Genomic DNA, 19,848 nt, shown 5'->3' with positions numbered 1-19,848 from the left:
GAGTTTCTCCCATTCTTCTCTGCAGATCCTCTCAAGCTCTGTCAGGTTGCATGGGGAGCGTCGCTGCACAGCTATTATCAGGTCTCCAGAGATGTTCAATCGGATTCAAGTCCGGGCTCTGGCTTGGCCACTCAAGGACATTCAGAGACTTGTCCCGAAGCCACTTCTGCGTTTTCTTGGCTGTGTGCTCAGGGTTGTTGTCCTGTTGGAAGGTGAACCTTCAACCCAGTATGAGGTCCTGAGTGCTCTGGAGCAGGTTTTCATCAAGGATCTCTCTGTACTTGGCTCTGTTAATCTTCCCTCGATCCTGGCCAAAGAGTTCAATCTTGCTTTCATCAGGCCAGAGAATCTTGTTTCTCATGGTCTGAGAGTCCTTTAGGTGCCTTTTGGCAAACTCCAAGCGGGCTGTCATGTGCCTTTTACTGAGGAGTGGTTTCTGTCTGGCCTCTCTACCATAATGGCCTGATTGGTGGAGTGCTGCAGAGATGGTTGTCCTTCTGGAGGTTTCTCCCATCTCCACAGAGGAGCTCTGGAGCTCTGTCAGAGTGACCATCAGCTTGTTGGTCACCACCCTAAACAAGGCTCTTCTCCCCTGATTGCTCAGTTTGGCCGGGCGGCCAGCTCTAGGAAGAGTCTTGGTGATTCCAAACTTCTTCCATTTAAGAATGAGAGGCCACTGTGTTCTTGGGGACCTTCAATGCTGCAGATATTTTCTGGTACCCTTCCTCAGATCTGTGCCTCAACACAATCCTGTCTCGGAGCTCTACGGACAATTCCTTCGACCTCATGGCTTGGCTTTTGCTCTGACATGCACTGTCAACTGTGGGACCTTATATAGACAGGTGTGTACCTTTCCAAATCATGTCCAGTCAATTGAATTCACCACAGGTGGACTCCAATCAAGTTGTAGAAACATCTCAAGGATGATCAATGAAAACAGGATGCACCTGAGCTCAATTTCCTCATGTCACTGGACAGCTTGCGGCTGGGTTTCCCTTTGTAATCCATGATAGTTTGCAAGCCCTGCTACATCCAATGAGCATCAGAGCCGATGTAGTAGGATTCTATCTTGGACCTGTATTGACACTTTGCTTGTTTGATGGTTTGTCGGAGGGCGTATCGAGATGTCTTATAATTGTCCGGATTAGTGTCCCGTTCCTTGAAAGCGGCAGCTCTAGCCTTTAGCTCTGTGCTGATGTTGCCTGTAATCCATGTCTTCTGGTTGGGGTATGTATGGTCACTGTGGGGACAATGTCATCAATGCACTTATTAATGAAGCCAGTGATTGATGTGGTAAACTCCTCAATGCCATCGGATGAATCCCTGAACAAATTCCAGTCTGTTCTAGTGGCCTTACTGAAGAACTCATTGACATTCAACGTGGCACCATCATAGGATGCCAAATTTCCAACAAGTTAGTTCATCAAATTTCTTCCCTGATAGCGCTGCTCCGGTCAACTGTAAGTGCTGTTATAGTGAAGTGGAAACGTCTAGGAGCAACAACGGCTCAGACGCGAAATGGAAAGCTCACAGAAAGGGGAAGAAAAAAAATTGTCTGTCCTCAGTTGCAGAAACTCACTACCAAGTTCCAAACTGCTTTGGAAACAACGTCAGCACAAGAACTGTTCGTCGGGATCTTAATGAAATGGGTTTCCATGGCCCAGCAGCCACAAGCCTAAGATCATCATGCACAATGCCAAGCGTCAGCTCGAGGGTGTGTCACGGGTGTCGTAGGGTAGAGACCAAGACGCAGCGGGAAAATGTACACTCATCTTCTTTTTTTTATTGGTGAAGAAGGAAAACACATAAACGTATACAAAACAAAAACGAACTTGACAGTCTTGTCAGGCAAACAGCTAAACAAGAACAATCTCCCACAAAATCCCATGAAAAACAAACTCCTAATTATAGGACCCTCAATCAGAGGCAACAATAACCAGCTGCCTCCAATTGAAGGTCCAACCCCAATAAACTAAACATAGAACTACAAAAGACTAGATAGAACATAGAAATATACTAACATAGAACAATGACTAACAAACCCCGGACTAATAAATCAAATACCCCTCTACCTAAACACATACTCAAAACACACCCTGAACCACATAAAACAAACACCCCCTGCCACGTCCTGACCAAACTACAATAACAAATAACCCCTATACTGGTCAGGACGTGACACAATGGAAACACGTTCTCTGGTGTGATGAATCACACTTCACCATCTGGCAGTCTGATGGACAAATCTGGGTTTGGCGGATGCAATTAGAACGTTACAATGCATAGTGGCAACTGTAAAGTTTGGTGGAGGAGGAATAATGGTCTGGGGCTGTTTTTCATGGTCAGGCTAGGCCCCTTAGTTCCAGTGAAGGGAAATCTTAAAGCTAAAGCATACAATAACATTCTAGATGATTCTGTGCTTCCAACTTTGTGGCAACAGTTTGGGGAAGACCCTTTCCTGTTTCAGCATGACAATGCCCTTGTGCACAAAGCGAGGTCCAAACAGAAATGGTTTGTCGAGATCGGTGTGACGCAAAGTTCTAAGGCACTTGCAGTGCTTGAGACGTTACTACAGATCTAGGTTTGATCTAGGGCTGTGTCGCAGCCGGCTGCGAACGTGAGATCCCTGAGGCGACATACAATTGACCCAGCGTCGTCCGAGTTAGGAGAGGGTTTGGCCGGCCTCAATGGCCTTGTCCCATCGCGCTCTAGCGACTCCTGTCCGGGCCTGCACATGCATGCTGACACGTTCGCCAGTTGTACGGTGTTTCCTCCGACACATTCGTGCGTCGGGGTTAAGCGAGCAGTGTGTCAAGAAGCAGTGCGGCTTGGCAGGGTCGTGTTTCGGAGGACAGATGGCTCTCAACCTTCGCCTCTCCCGAGTCCATGCGGGAGTTGCAGTGATGGGACAAGACTGTAACTAGCAGTTTGGAATTGGGGAGAAAAGGGGGTAAACAGTACCTATAAAATAAACTTGACTGGCCTGCAGAGCCCTGACTTCAACCCCATCGAACACCTTTGGGACGAATTGGAAAGCTGACTGCGAGCCAGGCCTAATTGCCAAACATCAGGGCCGACCTCACTAATGCTCGTGGCTGAATGGAAGGCAAGACTCCATAGCAATGTTCCAACATCTGGTGGAAAGCCTTCCCAGAAGAGTTGAGGCTGTTATAGCAACAAAGGGGGGACCAACTCCATATTAATAATACCCATGATTTTGAAATGCGATGTTGGACGAGTAGGTGTCCACATACTTTGGTCATGTAGTGTATGTCGGGAAAACTTGATCCTAATCGAGGAGTCAGGAAATCCATCAAATCCCAGGCCTTTTTTCTTACATCCTCTTCCCCTCCACTCTTAGTGTTTTGCAGCTGATACACATAGCCTTGTACCAATAATGAAATATGGTTGCTGAAGGGTCCAGTCATGATTGAGTGTGGTTCTGTGAATGTTGGCTGCAGAATATCTAATTCCCTTTTAGCTGACAAAGACATTTGATTTGGTATTTTTCTATTGTGTTGCACAGTGGATGTTATGGGCAATAGTGCAGTGAAGCTATAATGGCAGCTGCTGGACACTGAACAGTGAGGCCACAGGGTGAAGCCTTCTGTTTCCCTCCACATCTGTGCACACAAAACACTCACTCTCACACACACACGCAGCCATTGAACTGTTGAGGTCATTTCCCAAATAAGCAGCAATAAAAGCTGTCACAGCAGGTTTAAGTAGTGAAGTTTAGTACCTGCAAAACACCAGTCTCAACGTCAACAGTGAAGAGGTGACTCCGGGATGCTGGCCTTCTAGGCAGAGTTGCAAAGAAAAGGCCATATCTCAGACTGGCCAATAAAAATAAAATATTAAGATGGGCAAAAGAACACAGACACTGGACAGGGGAACTCTGCCTAGAAGGCCAGCATCCCGGAGTCGCCTCTTCACTGTTGATGTTGAGACTGGTGTTTTGCGGGTACTATTTAATGAAGCTGCCAGTTGAGGACTTGTGAGGCATCTGTTTCTCAAACTAGACACTCTAATGTACTTGTCCTCTTGCTCAGTTGTGCACTGGGGCCTCCCACTCCTCTTTCTATTCTGGTTAGAGACAGTTTGCGCTGTTCTATGAAGGGAGAAGTACACAGCGTTGTACGAGATCTTCAGTTTCTTGGCAATTTCTCACATGGAATAACCATCATTTCTCAGAAAGAGAATAGACTGACGAGTTTCAGAAGAAAGGTCTTTGTTTCTGGCCATTTTCAGCCTGTAATCGAACCCACAAACGCTGATGCTCCAGATACTCAACTAGTCTAAAGAAGGCCAGTTTTATTGCTTCTTTAATCAGAACAACAGTTTTCAGCTGTGCTAACATAATTGCAAAAGGGTTTTCTAATGATCAGTTAGCCTTTTAAAATGAAAAACTTGGATTAGCTAACACAACGTGCCATTGGAACACAGGAGTGATGGTTGCTGATAATGGGCATCTGTACGCCAATGTAAATTTGCCATAAAAAATCAACCATTTCCAGCTACAATAGTCATTTACAACATTAGCAATGCCTACACTGTATTTCTGATCAATTTGGTGTTATTTTAATGGACAAAAAATGTGCTTTTGTTTAAAAAACAAGGACATTTCTAACTGATCCCAAACTTTTGAACGGAAGTGTATATATTTGAGATTCTTCAAAGTAGCCACCCTTTGCCTTGATGACAGCTTTGCACACTCTTGGCATTCTCTCACCCAGCTTCATGAGGTAGGTCACCCGGAATGCATTTCAATTAACAGGTGTGCCTTGTTAAAAGTTAATTTGTGGAATGTCTTTCCTTCTTAATGCATTTGAGCCAATCAGTTGTGTTGTGACAAGGTAGGGGTGGTATACAGAAGATAGCCCTATTTTGTACAAGACCAAGTCCATATTATGGCAAGAACAGCTCAAATAATCAATGAGAAACGACAGTCCATCATTACTTTAAGACATGAAGGTCAGTCAATCCAGAACATTTCAAGAACCTTGAAAGTTTCTTCAAGTGCAGTCTCAAAAACCATCAAGCGCTATGATGAAACTGGCTCTCATGAGGACTGCCACAGGAAAAGAAGACCCAGAGTTACCTCTGCTCCAGAGCATAAGTTTATTTTAGTTTAATGCTCCTCAGATTGCAGCCCAAATAAATGCTTCACAGTGTTCAAGTAACAGACACATCTCAACATCAACTGTTCAGAGGAGACTGCGTGAATCAGGCCTTCATGGTCGAATTGCTGCAAAGAAACTACTACTAAAGGACATCAATAAGAAGAAGAGACTTGCATGGGCCAAGGAACACGAGCAATGGACATTAGACCGATGGAAATCTGTCTTTGGTCTGATGAGTCCAAATTTGAGATTTTTGGTTCCAACCGCTGTGTCTTTGTTAGACGCAGAGTACGTGAACGGAGGATCTCTGCATGTGTGGTTCCTGTCGTGAATCATGGAGGAGGAGGTGTGATGGTGTGGGGTTGCTTTGCTGGTGACACTGTCAGTGACTTATTTAGAATTCAAGGCACACTTAACCAGCATGGCAACCACAGCATTCTGCAGCAATGCGTCATCCCATCTGGTTTGCGCCTAGTGGGACTATCATTTGTTTTTCAACGGGACATTGACCCAACACACCTCTAGGCTGTGTAAGGGCTATTTGACCAAGAAGGACAGTGATGGAGTGCTGCATCAGATGATGGCATCCACAATCACCTGACCTCAACCCAATTGAGATGGTTTGGGATGAGTTGGAACGCAGAGTGAAGGAAAAACATCCATCAAGTGCTCAGCATATATGGGAACTCCTTCAAGACTGTTGGAAAAGCATTCCTCATGAAGCTGGTGAGAGAATGCCAAGAGTGTGCAAAGCTGTCATCAAGGCAAAGGGTGGCTACCTAAAATATAAAATATATTTTGTTTGTTTAACACTTTTGTGGTTACTACGTGATTTCATATGTGTTATTTCATCGTTTTGATGTCTTCACTATTATTCTACAATGTAGAAAATAGTACAAATAAAGATACAAATAAAAACCCCTAAATGAGTAGGTGTGTCCACATTTTTGACTGGTACTATATTTGTAGCACAATGGAAGTTTGCTTGGAAAAATCTATATTTTAATGTTAAAACCTGGGTGGTCTTAAAATGTAAAATGGTTGCTTTGTTTTCCAGACACCTCAATCCTTTCACCACACCTGGCATTGGGAGAGCAAGAGGAACAACAGAGCGTGTTGAAGACGAGGATCAGATCCCTTCATCCCATTCCCCAGTCTGCGTCTCCGTCCGGATCCCTAACAGGTACCAGCACAGAGGATGCATCCCAAATGGAACCCTATTCCCTAAATAATGTACTACTTTTGACCTGGGCCCATAGGGAATAGTGTGCCATTTGGGACGCAGCCTTTTTATTCTGGAATAGAGATACAATAAATAAGTGAAAAAGCTGCCAAATGTAGATTTGGTCTAACTTGTAGGAGTTGCATGAAAGGGAAGAATGAATTCCTGGATGAAGCTGGATTTCAACTATTACTCAGCAAAGCGCAACCTGCGGGTGCTGTGCAGTATAATCAGTCTTGAGTTGGTAAAAACCCCAAAATATATGGACAAATATATGGACAAATGTAATATCTCTCTATTTTTTGCCTTTTTTTATCAGAAATCTGGAGAATGGCTCCTCGGAGTCCTCTGCAGGGGAAAAGAAGCACAAGCCCTTTGTGTATGGTAAGGCTGAAGTGGTGATGTCAAGTTCTGGACCTGATCTACCAGTAGTTGGCTCTGCTTATTACTGGAAGTGTTCTGTGTGAAAGAAATCAAAGCTGACACTGTTGTTAATACTTAGGGCTCAGTGTCATCTTCATTATCATCATCATCATCATCCCCACGAGTGTGTGCATGTGTGTGAGATCCACGAACGTGTTCTTGTGTCCAGTCATTGGCCAATACCACCACAGAGTAAAATCTTAAACATAGACAAAGGTGGTACCGGCCTAAAATAGTTTTGCCGCAGTGTGCTATCGGTTTATGAGCAGCTGATGCCTAGCCTGCCATTCCGATCATGTTAACCTGTCCTTGTGATTCTCAGGTGGGCATTTTGAATCAGGGGCGTTGCTCTCTGGGGCAGCTCGTGCCGCCCTCTGTCCCTTCCACAACAGAACGCCCTCAGACTACGACATTCTACTTCCCCCTCAAGGTAGCCCCTCACCCTACAACTCCTCACCCTTTCGTGTCTGTCTGTCTGTCTGTCTGTCTGTCCGTCCGTCTGTCCGAGCGAGCGAGCAAGCGAGCTTTGGTACGTTTTTCAGACAACTTTAAAAACACGCATAGCAGCCCATACGGGGAAAAAAAATGCATTTAAAATATATTTTTAGAGACACATTTTAGGATAAATGTGAAATATTTAAAATTGGCCAAATAATGTATTTTTTAAATACATTCCAACATATATTACGGAATGCATTTAAAATGTATATCACAATCAATATTCCCTCCAAAAAATGTAGGCACTGAGCAAATTTCAGGTCTGCTGAGCGCAAACTTGAACGTTGTGAAAATTCTGTGCAACCTGAGGCTGTACACAACTTAAGTTACTGTTTTAACAGTGGCCAAGTAGGCTGTGGCTATTTGATCATAATGTAGGCCTACCAGAGTGGCCTACCATCAAAAACAAAGGAGAAAATGCATCTCATAACATTTAACATGGAAATAGCTGTTATATCATTCAGCCTACAGTAGCAACGAATGTATGGTGTTCAGTGTAGGCCTACATTCCATGAGACTTTTGAAAAAAACCATGTAGGGATTGACATTAACCTGTTTATCCACTTGTCCTTCAGACAAGGAGGTGACTGAAAATGTTGTTTGTTTGATGCAAGAAACCACTTTACTAAATAAAATGCATTATTATTCCCATACAATTATTACAGAGAATCAGACAAATTATGCTACCCTCTGCCTATTGGCTACTTAGCTTATTCAAGCCTGTCTCAAAATACAACACTGTCCCTTTATTACAAAACAAAGCTATTTACCTTCCTTGCTTTTCAAAGGTCTAGAAATTTACATGTTTTGTGCTCTTGGAAGCAATCACTCCCCTATTGCTGACTACAAATGATCTATAACTGGGCTAATAACTAGCAAAATGATATTAACAAAATGTACACATGTGGCTTCATGCAGCCCTCACTTTGATCTCAAAACAAGCACATCTACTCATGACCGCTCATGCTGTAGTGTAAACACAGTCCAGTTCAAAGTAAATGGCACAGATCCATACTGTATATGGCAATGGTTAATTTGCATATAGGCCTACTGCAGCTCCGATTGGTTAAATCGTATTTCAATGGAATAGAATCCTACTCCAATGTGTTCTGCCTACAACAAAATATCTTACGTAGTTCGTTTTGTTTCGGGTATGTTGCATTGAAAGTGGGTAATATTGTGTTGATTTGATCACAATTGCCACAGTAAAGGGAAATGCTGATAGTGTTAACTAACAGGGAAAACTCTAGAAAATTGAGTGCTTCTCTCCATGGGCTGATATTGGGTTCTGCACTGCAGTCTCAGGCTACTGCACGCTCATGCACTCACTCAGCTTAGAGGGGACATTGATCACAATATATGTTAAATGCCTCAGAAAAAAATGTATTTATCAACATATTTGGTAAATATATTTTGAAATGTTTTGTTCAATATATTCCAACATGCTTTTTAAATGTATTTGTAAGAAATAGATGTTTTATGAAACTGTATGGCAAATATAAACCATAGCTGTTAGCAGCAATGATCGGGGTTCCCAGGATGACAGAAAGGACACAAGTTCAGTTGGATAACAAAGCAGGCAATCTATCATGTATCATCCTTTATGTGCAATCAGTAAAAGCATTGTCATGTTGATTAGTGTTCCAAAATACTTAAATACATTCTCACAGCTGTAATACGCTGGTTGTGCAAGCGGAAGGATGTACGATTTCTAATTTTACAGAATAAAATATCCACTTTTTACTACGTTCAGACCACACAATAGGGCAACAATATGTGATTATCTGTATAATCACATCAAATGTTATTTGTTACAAGCCAAATACAACAATGTAGACCTTACTGTGAAATGCTTAATTACAAGCTCTTAACCAACAATGTAGTTCAAGAAATAGTTAAGAAAATATTTATAAAACAAAGTAAAGTAAAAAAAAATCGATTACATTTACATTTTAGTCATTTAGCAGATGCTCTTATCCAGAGTGACTTACAGTAGTGAATGCATACATGTAATTTTTTTGTATTATTATTTATTTTTTGTACTGGCCCCCCCATGGGAATCGAACCCACAACCCTGGCATTGCACACACCATGCTGGCGTTGCAAACAGCAACTGAGCCACAGGGAAGACATATAAAAATGTAACACAATAAAATAACAATAACGAGGCTATATACAGGGGGTACCGGTACCGAGTCAATGTGCGGGGGTAAAGGTTAGTCGAGGTAGGGGCACATGTAGGTAGGGGTAAAGTGACTATGCATAGATAATAAACAGTGAGTAGCAGCAATGTAAAAACAAAGGGGGGGGGTATCAATGTAAATAGTCTGGGTGGCCATTTGATTAATTGTTCAGCAGTCTTATGGCTTGGGGGTGGAAGCTGTTAAGCTGGCTTTTGGTCCTAGACTTGACGCTCCGGTACCGCTTGCCATGCAGTAGCATAGAGAACAGTCTATGACTTGAGTGATGGGAGTCTTTGACAGTTTTTTGGGCCTTCCTCTGACACCGCCTAGTATATAGGTCCTGGATGGCAGGAATCTTAGCTCCAGTGATGTACTGGGCCATACGCACTACCATTTGTAGTGCCTTACAGTCAGATGCCGAGCAGTTGCCATACCAGGCGGTGATGCGACTGGTCAAGATGCTCTCGATGGTGCAGCTGTAGAACTTTTTGAGGATCTGGGGACCCATGCCAAATCTTTTCGGTCTCCAGAGGGGGAAAAGGTGTTGTTGTGCCCTCTTCACGACTGTCTTGGTGTGTTTGGAACGTGATAGTTTGTTGGTGATGTGGACACAAAGGAACTTGAAACTCTTGACCCACTCCACTACAGCCCCATCGATGTTAATGGGGGCCTGTTCGGCCACGATCAGCTCCTTTGTCTTGCTCACATTGAGGGAGAGGTTGTTGTCCTGGTACCACACTGCCAGGTCTCTGACCTCCTCGATATAGGCTCTCATCATTGTCGGTGATCAGGCCTACCACTGTTGTGTCGTCAGCAAAGTTAATGATGGTGTTAGAGTCGTGTTGGCCACGCAGTCGTGGGTGAACATGGAGTACAGGAGGGGACTAAGCACGCACCCCTGAGGGGCCCCAGTGTTGAGGATCAGCGTGGCTAATGTGATGTTGCCTACCCTTACCACCTGGGGGCGGCCCATCAGGAAGTCCAGGATCCAAGGTCTCTTTTCCAGATGAGCTCTATATAGCATCAAAATACAATAAACACATTAAACTACACATTTATATACACATTCAAATACACGTTATTATGCACAACAATACACAAAAAGCAAATAAATTTAAAAAAAATCTGTAAAAAGGTCTCCTAACAACCGTCTGAAATGCCCTAGATGCACCAATTCCTTCAGTTTTAAAGTGCATTGTAGATCATTCCACATGCAAGGCACAAGGAAACCAAAGGCAGATCTGCATAACTTTCTAGACACCAAAGGAGTCTCCAGAGTTAACCTCTTACATCTAGACGTTCCGCTAGCGGAACACCTGCTCCAATATCCAATGATGGGCGTGGCGCGAAATACAAATTCCTCTAAAATCCGAAAACTTCAATTTTTCAAACATATGACTATTTTACAGCATTTTAAAGACAAGACTCTCGTTAATCTAACCACACTGTCCGATTTCAAAAAGGCTTTACAACGAAAGCAAAACATTAGATTATGTCAGCAGAGTACCCAGCCAGAAATAATCAGACACCCATTTTTCAAGCTAGCATATAATGTCACAAAAAACAAAACCACAGCTAAATGCAGCACTAACCTTTGATGATCTTCATCAGATGACAACCCTAGGACATTATGTTATACAATGCATGCATGTTTTGTTCAATCAAGTTCATATTTATATCAAAAACCAGCTTTTTTACATTAGCATGTGACGTTCAGAACTAGCATACCCCCCGCAAACATCCGGTGAATTTACTACATTACTCACGATAAACGTTCACAAAAAACATAACAATTATTTTAAGAATTATAGATACAGAACTCCTCTATGCACTCGATATGTCCGATTTTAAAATAGCTTTTCGGTGAAAGCACATTTTGCAATATTCTCAGTAGATAGCCCAGCCATCACGGCTAGCCATTTAGACACCGACCAAGTTTAGCCCTGATCAAACTCCGATTTACTATTACAAAAGTTTCATTACCTTTGTTGTCTTCGTCAGAATGCACTCCCAGGACTGCTACTTCAATAACAAATGTTGGTTTGGTCCAAAATAATCCATCGTTATATCCAAATTGCGGCGTTTTGTTCGTGCGTTCCAAGACACTATCCGAAATGGTAAATCAGGGTCGCGAGCATGGCGCAATTCGTGACAAAAGATTTCTAAATATTCCATTACCGTACTTCGAAGCATGTCAACCGAGCCATAGAAAGTGTCACGTAAGAGCAGAGATCCCCTGTAATAGATAGAGATAATCAACAAGGCCAAGAAATGGTCAGACAGGGTACTTCCTGTACAGAATCTTCTCAGGTTTTGGCCTGCAAAATGAGTTCTGTTATACTCACAGACACCATTCAAACAGTTTTAGAAACGTTGGAGTGTTTTCTATCCAAAAGCTAATAATTATATGCATATTCTAGTTTCTGGGCAGGAGTACTAATCAGATTAAATCGGGTACGTTTTTTATCCGTCCGTGAAAATACTGCCCCCTAGCCATAACAGGTTAAAATGCATCCTGTTTGCAACAAGGCACTAAAGTAATACTGCAAGAAATGTGGCAAAGCATTTAAATTTTTGTCCTGAATACAAAGTGTTATGTTTTGGGCAAATCCAATACAACACATAACTGAGCACCACTCTCCATATTTTCAAGCATAGTGGTGGCTGTATCATGTTATGGGTATGCTTGTAATCGTTAAGGACTGGGGAGTTTTTCAGGATGAAAAATAAATGTAATGGAGCTAAGCACAGGCAAAATCTTAGAAGAAAACCACGTTCAGGTTTCAGCAGGACAATAACCTAAAACACAAGGCCAAATCAACAGTGCAGTAATATCTAACAAGTAATTCCTAACAATTTCACAATAATACACATAGCACACACAAATCTAAAGTAATGGAATGGAGTTAAGAATATATAAATATCTGGGTGAGCAATGTCAGAGCGGCATAGACTAAGATACAGTAGAATAGTATAGAATACAGTATATACATATGAGATGAGTAATACATAGAGTAAGATACAGTAGAATAGAATACAGTATACACATATGAGATGAGTAATACATAGACTAAGATACAGTAGAATATGATAGAATACAGTATATACATATGAGATGAGTAATACATAGTCTAAGATACAGTAGAATAGAATACAGTATATACATATGACATGAGTAATGCAAAATATGTAAACATTATTAAAGTGACTAGTGTTCCATTATTAAAGTGGCCAGTGATTTCAAGTCTATGTATATAGGCAGCAGCCTCTAATGTGCCAGTGATGGCTATTTAACAGTCTTATGGCCTTGAGATAGAAGCTGTTTTTCAGTCTCTCTGTCCCAGCTTTGATGCACCTGTACTGACATCGCCTTCGGGTTGATAGCGTGGTGAATGGGCAGTGGCTCAGGTGGTTGTTGTCCTTGATGATCTTTTTGGCCTTCCTGTGGGTGCTGTAGGTGTCCTGGAGGGCAGATAGTTTGCCCCTGGTGATGCGTTGTGCAGACCGCACCATCCTCTGGAGAATCTTGCAGTTGAGGGGGTTGCAGTTGCCGTGCCAGGCGGTGATATAGCCCTACTGGATGCTCTCAATTGTGCATCTGTAAAAGTTTGTGAGGGTTTTAGGTGCCAAGCCACATTTTTTTCAGCCTCCTGAGGTTGAAGAGGCGCTGTTGCGCCTTCTTCACCACACTGTCTGTGTGGGTGAAACATTTCAGTTTGTCAGTGATGTCTACGCCAAGTGGCACTGCAGTCTAAGGCACTGCATCTCAGTGCTAGAGGTGTCACTATGGACCCTGGTTCGATTCCAGGCTGTATCACAACCAGTCGTGATTGGGAGTCCCATAGGGCGGCGCACAATTGGCCCAGCGTTGTCCGGGTTAGGGTTTGGCTGGGGTAGGTTGTCATTATAAATACGAATTTGTTCTTAACTGACTTGCCTCGTTAAATAAAGGTTAAATAAATAAATAAAATAAAATACCCAGAGGAACTTGAAGCTTTCCACCTTCTCCCTGCGGTCCCTTCGATGTGGATAAGGGGGTGCTCCCTCTGCTGTTTCCTGAATTCCACGATCAGCTTCTTTGTTTTGTTGATGTTGGGTGAGAGGTTATTTTCCTGGCACCACATTCCCAGGTCCCTCACCTCCTCCCTGTAGGCTGTCTCGTCATTGTTGGTAATCAGGCCTACTACTGTTGGGTTGTCTGCAAATTTGATGATTGAGTTGGAAGTGTGCGTGGTGTCGTGGAACTTCATACTGAAAGAGACTATTTAATTTCTTCAAACAATCATCTTTATCTAATATCGATGAATCATTGCAATAATGAGACACTCTTGACTGTTGGGCCGTGTAGCTTAACCTCTCTTGGGGAGGTGGGACACAATCGTCCCACACTATTCAACAGCCAGTGAAAAATCAGAGCGCCAAATTTAAAACCACAAAATGTCATAATTCAAAGTTCTCAAACATAGGACTATTTTACACCATTTTATAGATACACTTCTCCTGAATCGAACCACGCTGTCCGATTTCCAAAAGGCTTTACAGCGAAAGCAAAACATTAGATTATGTTAGGAGAGTACATAGAGACAAATAACCACACAGCCATTTCCAAGCAACTAGCATGCATCACAAATACCCAAAACACATCTAAATGAAGCACTAACCTTTGACGATCTTCATCAGATGACACTCCTAGGACATCATGTTACACAATACATTAATTTTTTGTTCGATCAAGTTCATATTTATATCTAAAAACAGCCTTTTACATTGGCGCGTGACGTTCAGAAAATATTTTGCCTCCAATACTGCCGGTGAATCAGTGCTACAATTTACAAAAATACTCGTCATAAACGTTGATAAAATATTAAACTGTCATTCAAAGAATTATAGATGAACATCTCCTTTATGCTAACGCTGTGAAAGATTTCAAAATAACTTTACTGGGAAAGCACACTTTGCAATAATCTGAGTACTGCGCTCAGAAAAATACACTAGGCAATAAAGATAGCCGCCACTTTGGAGTCATCTAAAATATTAAATAGCATTATAAATATTCACTTACCTTTAATAATCTTCATCAGAAGGCACTTCCAGGAATCCCAGGTCCACAATAAATGTTGTTTTGTTCGATAAACTCCATAATTTATGTCCAAATAGCTCCTTGTTGTTCGCACGTTCAGTTCAGCTACTCCAAATGTAGGAAGCGCGCCGAAAAGAAAAGTTTAAAAAAAATGTATTTACGTTCGTTCAAACATGTCAAACATTGTAAAGCATCAATCTTTAGGGCCTTTAGAACGTGAAACTTCAGTAATATTCCAACTGGACGGTTCCTGTGTCTTGAATAACGTTTTGGAACACAGGTCCCTTCTCACATGAACGCGTGCCAATGAACTGATGGGTCTACAACTTCCCAGCCTTCTTGTTCGGTCTCTGTTCATCATAGACGCCTCAAACAACTTTCTAAAGACTGTTGACATCTAGTGGAAGCCTTAGGAACTGCAAAATGAACCCTAACCCAATGTTCCATTGGAAATGACTTGAAAGGACTACAAGCACCAGAATTCTCACTTCCAGGTTAGATTCTTCTCAGGTTTTTGCCTGCCATATGAGTTCTGTTATACTCACAGACATCATTCAAACAGTTTTAGAAACCTCAGAGTGTTTTCTATCCAAATCTACTAATAATATGCATATTCCAGTTCCTGGGCACAAGTAGTAGGCCGTTTAATTTGGGTACGTTTTTCATCCGGCCGTGAAAATACTGCCCCCTACCGTAGAGGGGTTACCTTTACCAAAATGCAGAGTTCTTTATATAGCTGACACTAAGAATGCTTAGTATGTTTTGGCCAAGTTTTTGGGGTTCACAGCAAATTTTTAGGGGTTCAAATAACTAAAACTAGATTGGTACAAAATAATCTAATTTGGCACACAAACTAGAGACCATGAATTACTTGATCAAAAATAATGGCACTGATTGGCCTATAGATGGCGCTGTTATAAGCAAATTCACTTAAACCCTTATATCCGCTGCCTTGTTTGACCTGAAGACTTGAAACCTTGTATGCGTCAAGATAGATTTTCCTCCATCTTGGACATTTTGGAAAACCTTTGAAAAACTTATTCTCATGAACCATAAGTCCAAATAACACCAAATGTTTGGTATGTAGGCCCATGGTACATCTCTTAAGTTAGTTAAGGGATTGGTTAAGATATGGATGAGTTATTCATACATCCAATTAAATCCTTTGTAAATCCACTTCACAATGGCCTATCAACTTAAAAATGTTGAGGGTCATCAAAGACATTACCATGATGAATCATGTTAAGTTTGGCATTGATATCTTACAAAAATATAGAAACTATTAACAATTCACTTTTTTTGACAATGTAACGCTAATTGCTTCAAATAATCATACAAAATATTCTCACAGATAAAAGTCAGATTCAGTCCAAATTAGGTCTTTGGACTCATCACAATAGTTCCTTAAGACTTTAAGAAAATAACGTTGATGCATTCAAAGATGGCCACACTATATGAGTACTGTAGATGCATATTAGAACATATGTTAATATGCTAAAATATGCTAACTTAAAAGTAAATGACAAATCTAATATTCCCGTGCCCCAATAGCATTGTTGCAGCAGGCTTGCTAACTAGCTACAGTGTTTGAGTCATCTCAGCCGCTTTCTTGTAAAACAGCTCAACTAGGTAACAAAAAGCTAATTTGCGACGCCAGCAAGACTGCTTCTCGATTCGGAAGCTCATGAATGGTGTCAATCTTAACAACCTCATTTTAGTAGGCTCTTTGGTATCACATGCACATACTGTATGCCAGTCTCATTAAGACTGCAGAACAGGCAGAGTACAAGCTTAGCCATTAATCACAGAACACAACATAACACATTAAAGGGATACTTCGGGTTTTGGGCTAATTTCCTACAGACTCATGCATACCATTTGTATGTCTCTGCATGCAGTTTGAAGGAAGTTGAAGGTGTAGCATAATCATTAGATTAGCATAATTGCTGAAAGTCAGTTGGTATGTACTACAGTGGTTCCTCCTTTAAAAGTTGTGTCATACTGCGGCACACCTTGCATGCTGCCGCAGCATTCTGTTGCACATCATTTAATTACAAGCCATTTTTTGCAAGTTATTGCTAGTTAGATCACCAGAGGGCATCTTTGAGAAGCATTTGATAGTAGTCCATATTGGTATTACCAGAGAATTTAATACCTTTTTTGTAATAACATAGTATATGGGATTGATTTTAAGAAATTTGGCTTAATTAATTTGATTAATATTATGCTGTTTCTATTCAGAGAAAAACAAAAAATGAAACCCTCAGGGTTGCTATGGCACTGTACAACGTGACATCGGGAGTAGGCTACAGGATCGGAGGATTCGAAATTGTTTGCCTTCATTAGACATCTTTGTTCCAATATTTCTGTAAATCAGTGATATTTATTCCCATATGAATTCGGTATAGATCCATAACTAAATCAACATCTACATTTTGAAAGAGTATTTTTTTATCAGTATTTTATTAACAAAATGTGTTTATTTGTTTATTTGGCTACAGTGCAGTCTACAATTCATACTGTAGTAAACATGGGAAAATGCCTAATTCCTTACGTAAGAGAGAGCAGGTCATGTCTGTACTACAGAATGCGGGGCAAGTGGGAGACCTTGGTTCAAATCCTCGTTGGGGAGGAAGGAGTAGGCTGTCCTTGTAAATAATACTTTTTTCTCAACTGATTCCATATGTGTTATTTCATAGTTCTGATGTCTTCCCTATTATTCTACAATGTAGAAAAAAGTAAAAATAAAGTCAAATCCTGGAATGAGTAAGTGTGTCCAAACTTTTGACTGGTACTTGCTTAATTAATTGGAGGATTCTAAATTGTTTGCCTTCATTAGACATTACTCAACACTAGTGACACCTATTTCGCCTATGGTAGGCCTACAGTATATATTTTTTTAAATGACGTGACTCTCCGCCAATAATTACATTTAGAGGATTGGAGGACTCTAAATTAATATCTAAGGGGCATTTTCCGTTAGATATTCTCACAGATCCTAAGGGGCTTTTATATAATTCTAAATTAATTTACTTACTTACTGACTTTATTGTCCCCATGGGGAAATTTGGTTGCAGTGTCATATATACGTTTAAAGTGACATTTAAATACAAAACAAAATTGACAATACAACTTTCATAACAGTTACATACCAATAAAAAAAGACTAGCCTGCTGGCCTTACTGAATCGATAGGAACATTAGCCCGAGCAATTTAGGAGGGATATCACACCTGGCGCAAATGATTGCTGAGGGGTCTAAGTTCAAAGTCCGGGTACAGGAGGTTGCTTGGGTCTAAAAGGATTTTGTGAGCCTTGCGAAGGGGCCGGACCTTAAAGATCTCCTCCAGGCCTGTCTGTTTGACTCCAAGTACCTTGCTTGCTGTGATGATAATCCTTCTCTGCCTATTTCTCTGGCTGACAGTGGCATTGCCAAACCAACAAACAATACAAAAAGTTAAAATACTCTCAATGATCGATTTGTAAAACAGAGTCAGTATAGTACAGTCTACATTAAAAGATTCCAGCAATGTGAGATGAATTAATAATAATAATCACTTTGATTAAAAAGTAACGATATTTTGGAGATTTCGTTTTCATTTAACCGAGAAAAAGGCAAAAAAGCTGAAATCACTTGCTTATATTCAGTCAACACATATCTCAAGAATATCATGGCATATTTGAACAAGTCATTCGTTATGGATTCATAACTAAATAAACATCAGAATTTTGAAATAGTATTTTAGCATTATTTTATTAACAAAACATAGCATACAGTACATACTGTAGTAAACATGGGAAAGTGCCTAATTCCTTACATAAGGGAGAGTAGGCCTTGTCCAGACTTTCTCGTGACTTCAAGTACTCATTAACTCTGTCTTTAATGCTTTTTCGGGTTGCATCAGTCATGGATGGAAACTTCTGAGACATAGTATTAATAATGAACACTGGTAAGCCACATTGACTCAAGATCCATCCCAGTTGGTATTCTGTGCCCACTCGTGGTATCGCTCTTTGGTTACACATCTCCACCTGACTCTCCGCCAATGTCGCCTGACTCTCCGCTTATGAGGAGTGACTCTCCGCCAATACCGCCTGGCTCTGGACCAATGCATCAGCTGTCGCCTGTTTCTTTGCCCTCAGAGAATGTTTCTCTTTCTGATGGTCTGCCTTCAATGACTCGATCTCGGTCTTCAAAGTTTGAACCTCACCCATGAGCACCTTCATCAGATGAGCAGAATGGTACCGCCCTGAGCCCCCATCGATTACAGTGGCCTATGATAGAAACGGTAGATCAATTAAGAATTTAAAGTGACTCCAACACACAAATGCTGCGTACACATTTTAAGAATCTAGCTTAACTAACCGCTTTCTTGGCAACCATGCGTTTTTTCGTTGGCCTGTTGTCCAGCCCTTTGTCCACTGATCTCCACGGATGGTTGTCGGCATGGTTGTAAGGTCAGCAAAAACACGTTTTTAGTACACAATTATCAATTGTATTATACAGTATGCATACTCATTGATAGGCTATATACCTTCTCTCTTTTTTTTTTTTATAAAATGCTCTGAAACCAAAATACCTCTCAGCTCTGGCTCATTTTCAAGTCCTCTGGTGGTTATGGTCCTAACCCTGGAACAGGTAGCACCATAGAAAGAAGCTGGTTTGATGAAAATTATGTCCATTTAGTTTGTTCTCTTTGGTCGCAATGTCATTTATTTTTTATTAACAGCTCGTTTTTGAATGGTAACTGTGTTAAGGGTGGTGTTTTTGGCGGGGTGAGGAAAGGCGTGACTTTCAGGTTTCAATAGGCTATAAGTATACAGCAGATTGCTGATTGTCCTCACTTTGATTATACTGTAGCACCATGACCAGGATCTCTATTCATTTAAGTGAGCAGATTAGGACTTTCAGGATGTACGGAAAATCTACTGGAGACATTTCAAAAATACTGGTAGACTTGGGGATTTTGGTCACAGACAGTGCTATTCACAAACACTATCATCAGATGCCTGTTTTACGCCGAACTCGAAAGCCCAGGAAAATGAACAGGTACAGTAGGCTACGATACTTTAATGTAGGCCTAATAATGCTAAAAATAATGCTTAAATAAATCGACTACTGGTCTTTACTGTATGCTGCACATTTTCACATTGTATTTTTTTTTAGCAGAACATTAACCATGTGTGTTCTCTTGTTTTGTACTGTTCTGTAGTTTCGACCCAAGGATTTGTCTGACAAAGAACTTCGCGTCCTGCATGCCCAGGCATGGATCAAAGCTGGCGAGACATTCAATGATGTCATCTCCACCCTTGAGCAATTT

At 41.2% G+C, this 19,848-nt stretch overlaps 1 protein-coding gene across 3 annotated transcripts in view; it reads left to right on the top strand.

The window, feature by feature from the left end:
• Positions 1 to 19,848, top strand: part of cblb (Cbl proto-oncogene B, E3 ubiquitin protein ligase) — a 222,107-nt gene that overhangs the window by 191,860 nt on the left and 10,399 nt on the right. For 2 of the 3 annotated variants that reach the window (XR_006769591.1, XM_045716809.1), the window contains 3 exons: positions 6,181 to 6,306; positions 6,665 to 6,729; positions 7,091 to 7,198. Coding sequence is in view for 1 of the 3 variants with exons in the window: in XM_045716809.1 (XP_045572765.1) it covers positions 6,181 to 6,306; positions 6,665 to 6,729; positions 7,091 to 7,198 (299 nt within the window). In the remaining 2 variants the exon portion in view is untranslated. Of the gene's footprint in view, positions 1 to 6,180; positions 6,307 to 6,664; positions 6,730 to 7,090; positions 7,199 to 19,848 lie in introns of those variants that run through there. The other variant, XR_006769592.1, reaches the window with a different exon arrangement.

Source organism: Salmo salar, chromosome ssa04, assembly GCF_905237065.1.
Source record: "Salmo salar chromosome ssa04, Ssal_v3.1, whole genome shotgun sequence".
Lineage (NCBI taxonomy): Eukaryota > Metazoa > Chordata > Actinopteri > Salmoniformes > Salmonidae > Salmo > Salmo salar.
The sequence above is the reverse complement of the archived record's forward strand: the minus strand, read 5'-3'. Positions and strand labels throughout refer to the sequence as shown.